At 40.9% G+C, this 5,380-nt stretch overlaps 1 protein-coding gene across 1 annotated transcript; it reads right to left on the reverse strand.

The window, feature by feature from the left end:
* Nucleotides 1-1,207: 1,207 nt before the first annotated feature.
* CTLA4 (cytotoxic T-lymphocyte associated protein 4) lies at nt 1,208-4,930 on the reverse strand. Its single transcript, XM_062498524.1, has 4 exons — nt 4,873-4,930; nt 3,338-3,688; nt 2,307-2,416; nt 1,208-1,378 (listed from the first exon to the last, which is right to left on the reverse strand). The coding sequence occupies exons 1-4, from the start codon at nt 4,928-4,930 to the stop codon at nt 1,208-1,210; spliced, it is 690 nt and encodes a 229-aa protein (XP_062354508.1).
* Between the last annotated feature and the right edge of the window lie 450 nt (nt 4,931-5,380).

Consider the following 5,380-nt stretch of genomic DNA (forward strand, 5'->3'; position numbering starts at 1 on the left):
AAACTAGGACAAGTTTTTTGTTTAAACATGTACAAGAGGTGCTGTCAAAGGCATTACAGCTACCTTCTGCACGTGAGTAACTGCTGGAAGTGAAAACTTGATTGGTAGTGTCTCTGAAGCACACCACAGGAGCTGTAACTAGACAAATAGAAGAACTGACAGATTGTAATGGTGGCTGGCTGAGGAGGAGAGCTGAGAATGGAAGTGTTAGCATGAGCACACAGGTTGTCTCTGAAGGGCAAAACACAGGGTCAGAGAGGAAAGGTACCTGGTGTCTTCACTGCTTTCTAACATGTAGCCACTTCCTGTTTCTTCTGAGAATGGTGAACAAGAAATGAACTCGAATTTGGGCAAAGCTTCAAGGTTTTTATTGAATGATACATAACTAATAAACAAGATTATACACTGTCATGGAATTACATGGACTTTTTTTTCATGAAACAAAGTATTTTCATGGAAAACAGACTTTGTTAAATACAGCAACATACTTCTGCCTTTTGGATAGATGCTAATTTAGCATTTGTAAAACACAAGGCCCCAGCAGAGCTGGAGCATTCTCCCAGCACAGCCTAAGAGGGCTGCTGCTGGAGCCTTTCCTCTAACCAACCTGTCAGCATTGGCTCAGAGACATCCATCAGCTCCATCACAGCACTTCTGGGACACAATGCCACTCAAGGGAGCGAAGATCAGGCCTCTGGAGCAGCACTGTCACCTGTACCAGCCTATGGGGAGGCCTCTGTGGAAGTGCAGAGTACTAATGCCAGAAATGGAACTAATAAATACCAATGCAGGGAAAAAAGTCAACATTCCTTTGTACACTAGTGTGCTCTCCTACCTCTGCCCCCCAGACTTGTAGATCAGCCTTGCAATGACACACAAACCTCTGTCATAATAGTGTTTGGATTTCACTTGATCAGTAGACATGATGAAATTTGACAGTAAAATGCTCAACTGCCTCAGCAATAGCTATTAATGCTACACACACACACACACACACACACACACACACACATATATATATATATATATATATAACATATTGGTACAATACATCTCCAAAAAGTCAATGGCCTAAAGTAGCCATTTTTATGTGTCAGGTTAATCTTCAAATATGAATACATACACTATTTATTCTCCTTCAAACCATTGAAGTTACAAAGAATATTCTCTCACTTTCCTGTACACCTTTTGTAAAAAGACAGTTAATTCATTTCTTTAACTGAAATGAATTAGCAGGCTCTCCATCCCAGCTAGGAAATGGTTTCTCTCTTTCCTTGTTACAGTTAACAGTGATGTGGAATGGAATCACTTTTTTCTCTAGCTTTTCAGAAGGCATTTTCACATAGACTCCAGTAGTGAGACATTGTCTTCTCTTTATCTGTAACATAAGGGAAGAAAGTAAAATAAATAAGCAATCATAGCATAATTATTGACCAGCACATTTTAGAGAAACTGATGGATGTTCTTCCTTTGCTGAGTAGAATGTATTCTAGGCACCTTTCTCTGCCTCTTTACAGGGGATCTGTTAAGAGCATTTGAGGGAGGATCAGGATGTACAGGGGCTATTTATAAAAAAGAAAAAAAAAAAGAGTTCTGCCATTCATTTAGCCCTTTGAAGGTGCTCCTGCTTCTGAGTTTAGTCTTGGTTCAAAGCTAGGAGTGTTCACACCTGACAGCTTCATTTAACTTCTAGGGACAAGCACTGCTTGAAAAATATGGGACAGAGACATTGTTTGGTTTCAAGCTCAGGTACATTTCTAACAGACTATGAGTGCTGCAGATCCCTGTGGAAAAAGGCAACCCAGGTTTACATTTTGCATGTTTTTGTGCAGACATTTCTAGCTGTGAATTTAAAAGTGCTTAAAGTTATACTTCCCCATCCAAGGAGAAGGCTGTTTAAATTTGCTTTGCAGAGATGAATGATGAGAAAAGGAAAAAAATCCAAATTCTGGGATTTTCTGTGAATCATTTGTGAAATGAGAGTACACATGAAGACTGCTGCCTTCAATCCCAGAAGCATCCAGGACTTCGCCTGGTTTTAAGCATCCAGCCCTAAACCAAGGCTCAGTCCAGCTATGGAAGCTGATTGCTTTCTAGTACACTGACAAACAAATGAGCCATAAATAAATATAAGAGGCAGCTCCAGCAAGTTCTCTTGGTTTGCTTTGTTGTAATAATATTGCACTAGTAAAATGGAGCATCCCACTGGGTTTGTTTCCAGTGTTTTTCCCTGCTCTCATTTCTTCTTTTCCTCATCACACAGAGGGGTATTATTAGCAGAAGGGGACTGAGTTGATGGGACTTACCGCTTTGCCCACAAGAATGGCTGAGATGATGATACTGTAAAGAAAAAATCCTGAGGCAGTAGCTCCTAATACCCAGAGATATATGGCAGTGTCTGGACAAGGTTCTGGATCTAAATTAAAAAATATGATGTCACACAAGTCATGTCACATATGAGCCTCATAAGAAAGGCCCTAGAGTTAGTAAGTCAGCCTCTACACTGCTTTTCTCTAAGATGTGCTATCCCAGTGATGCCTAAAGAGGCTACCTAGAACCGAGGCTAGACAGTGTTAAAGGAAGAAAACAGGTATTTATTAAAAAGGCCTTCAAAGGATACACCTTGGGCAGTACAAGAGCCTGGCTGTGGCTCCATCCAAGATGGACCCAAGGTGGATAGCGTGTCATGAGTTTTCACACTTTTACAAGTTTTGGTCCAGTTACATTTTGGGGTTAATTGTCCAATTACAGCTTCAGGTTGTGAAGTCCCATCTTCCCAGATTGCTCTCCTCAGTTCACTGCTGTTTATACTTTTTTGGGCCCAAAGCTGCAAGAGTGTCCTTGGTTCTCAGGCTGGAAAAGGATCGTTTTGTCTAACTAAACTGCAAAGAGAACTTGCTAAAACTTTATATGAAGTTCAGAGTTATATACTAATGCAGTATAGAATCTGGAAAATATGAAAGCTAAAACTTAAGGCATCACCAGGGTACCACCAGGACTGAGCTCTCAGTTGCTTCCTACTCAACCTCCAATGAAAAGAGTCTTTATCTGTAGAAGAGCTCACACCTTACTCTGTTACTTTTGCACTTCTGTATCTAACTGCCTAGACATATGTGTACACTGCATGGTGTTGCTTATGCTATCATTCCGTGGCTATGACTATGCTTGCTTTGGGTGTGTGCAGGGACACCTGAAAGAAATGAGTTAATCAAGTTTTCAGTGCTGAAACCAGCATTCCCCCTCACTTCTTACAAACAGAACTCTGAAGGCATTTGAGACATAATAGCAACTACCTTAACTTGGAAATACCACAGCACTGTAAACCTGCTTTCCTTACCAATGACATAGAGATGTGTCCCATTTCCCTTGTTCATAAAATAGGGTGGGGGGTACATCCGCTCCATTTTGCAGATGTATAGCCCGGTGTCATTTGCTTGCAGGCCAGCCAGGGTGAGGGTCACATTGTTTTGGCTGGGGGTAACGTGGCATTGAATGACCTCTTCCACAAAGAATGTTTTAAACTCCATGGTGTATGATGAAGCACAGATTTCTGTGAACCGGTCACCAGTCTGTTTAAGCAAAGTCACTCGGATTTCCTTTGCATTCCCGATGTTCTTGTATTTACACACCAAGCTGGCGACTCCTTGCCTGTTGGCCAGCACCATTGCTGGCTGAGTCACTTCCATTACTGTAAGGAAGTAAAGAGCATGATGGTGAGTGAACAGTCAAGAAAGGATCTGGAGTCATTTGCCCCAAACCTGCACAGTAGGAAGGGAGTCCTGCCACTTCCTATTATCCATGGGTAATTCCTAGAAAAGCTGCTTTCAAAGAAAGGACTCCAAGACCACAGCTCATGTTAGCACTGCATTATTATTCTTTAAAAAGCTCGATAAATTTTTTTATTACTAAAAATGATATTATAAATCTCAGCGATTACTGGTTGTTTAAATAGTGGGTTATTTGGCCCACTTAGTCAAGCAATGAATGACCTGCGTGCTTCAGTTTCCCACAACACAAACTTTTTAATATGCGTAAGCATAAAAAGTAAACCAGCCTATAGATGATAAGGCTGAAATTTGAAATCTAAAATCAGGCTTGTAAACCACAATTTCTGCCTAGTAGAAATAAACATGTTTACATTTAGGAACAAAAAAATTGACATCCTGTATGGAGCACAGAACAGAATTATTAACAGTAACAGTAAAACTGAATAGAAAATCTGTTTGCATACTTCTGTTTCTGATCTTTTTTTCTCCTTATTCTTAACTAGCTACTCCCAAGCCACAGTATAGCAACAATTTATACCCCAAGCCAATATAGCAGCACACAGCAAGGCCTGATAAACAGACTATCAAAAAAATTTTAGGGGGAAATTACTGTGCCATGTACAACCTCACTGACAACTTTTTGCAACTTCCACATTCTATCCTGACACATGACAGAAAGGCACTTTTGCTTTAGTAAGCTGTGAAGATGCAGCATTATTTTTTCAGTCTCATTTTATATCAGTCCATTTTGGGGCAGGGTTTATCTTCTCAGTTCTGCAGTACAAGAATTCCAGATGAAGAGTAAAATTTCTCCATGCATTCAAACCGCTATAGCCATGTTATCAGCTGTTACAACTTCACTTGCAGGGCCTGGTTTTTCAAGATCTTTTCTTCCTTCTTGAGCTACTCTGAATGTTGCCCAGTGTCTCTGCAGATAGTACTGCTCTAAAGCCTGTGGCTAGTTTTCCAGACACCTTGCAGTGCACCAAGACCTCTCTCCCATTAGTCCTATGTCACCTTCCTCTCCCTGTTGTACCAAGTCCTCTCCTGCAAGGACATGAAACTGAAAACAAGTCAACACCCCTTGCTTCCTTCATCTACCCACCTTCAGCAATGGCAGTGGCTGTGCAGAGAAAGCCCACGGTGACCAAAATCGAGAGCATTCCTGTGCTGGGACAGATGCTGAAGAGGTTGAAGGTCTGATGCCTTCAGACTTTAAGATAAACTGGAACTCTCAGGACTGGAAAAGAGGTGACACCTTTCAGGATACTGAATCTTCGAAATGTTTGAACCCACACAGAGCCAATGTATATATATAGCTTTGATCCCAGATGCTGTACCTGAAAGTAGTATGAAGCTTTGTTTTGGTTTCACGAGAAAGGAAGTAGTGGGTTTGGTTAGTACGTGCACAGTTAATCTCAAACACCGTGAGCAAAACAACTCTTTAGCAAATGGAAAATATATATTCAATCTGAAACTCTTGTCCTTTCCGCTTTAAGAATTGTGAGAGGAAAGGTAATCATCATTAGAGCATTTCAGGCCCTTTGAGGGTGCCAGCTTGCAAAATCATAGCACTTAATATTTTAGCAATCATCAGGTATCTCCTACCAGGG

This window comes from Cinclus cinclus, chromosome 9, assembly GCF_963662255.1.
Source record: "Cinclus cinclus chromosome 9, bCinCin1.1, whole genome shotgun sequence".
NCBI lineage: Eukaryota > Metazoa > Chordata > Aves > Passeriformes > Cinclidae > Cinclus > Cinclus cinclus.

What these genes read in the sequence shown, in the direction of transcription:
- CTLA4 (XM_062498524.1), bottom strand. Translation starts at nt 4,930, where the DNA reads ATGCTCTCGATTTTGGTCACCGTGGGCTTTCTCTGCACAGCCACTGCC. An exon ending in AGCCACTGCCATTGCTGAAG is followed by an intron (nt 3,689 to 4,872) that starts GTGGGTAGATGA and finishes ACTTCCTTACAG; the next exon opens with TAATGGAAGTGACTCAGCCA. An exon ending in CCATTCTTGTGGGCAAAGCG is followed by an intron (nt 1,379 to 2,306) that starts GTAAGTCCCATC and finishes CTTATGTTACAG; the next exon opens with ATAAAGAGAAGACAATGTCT.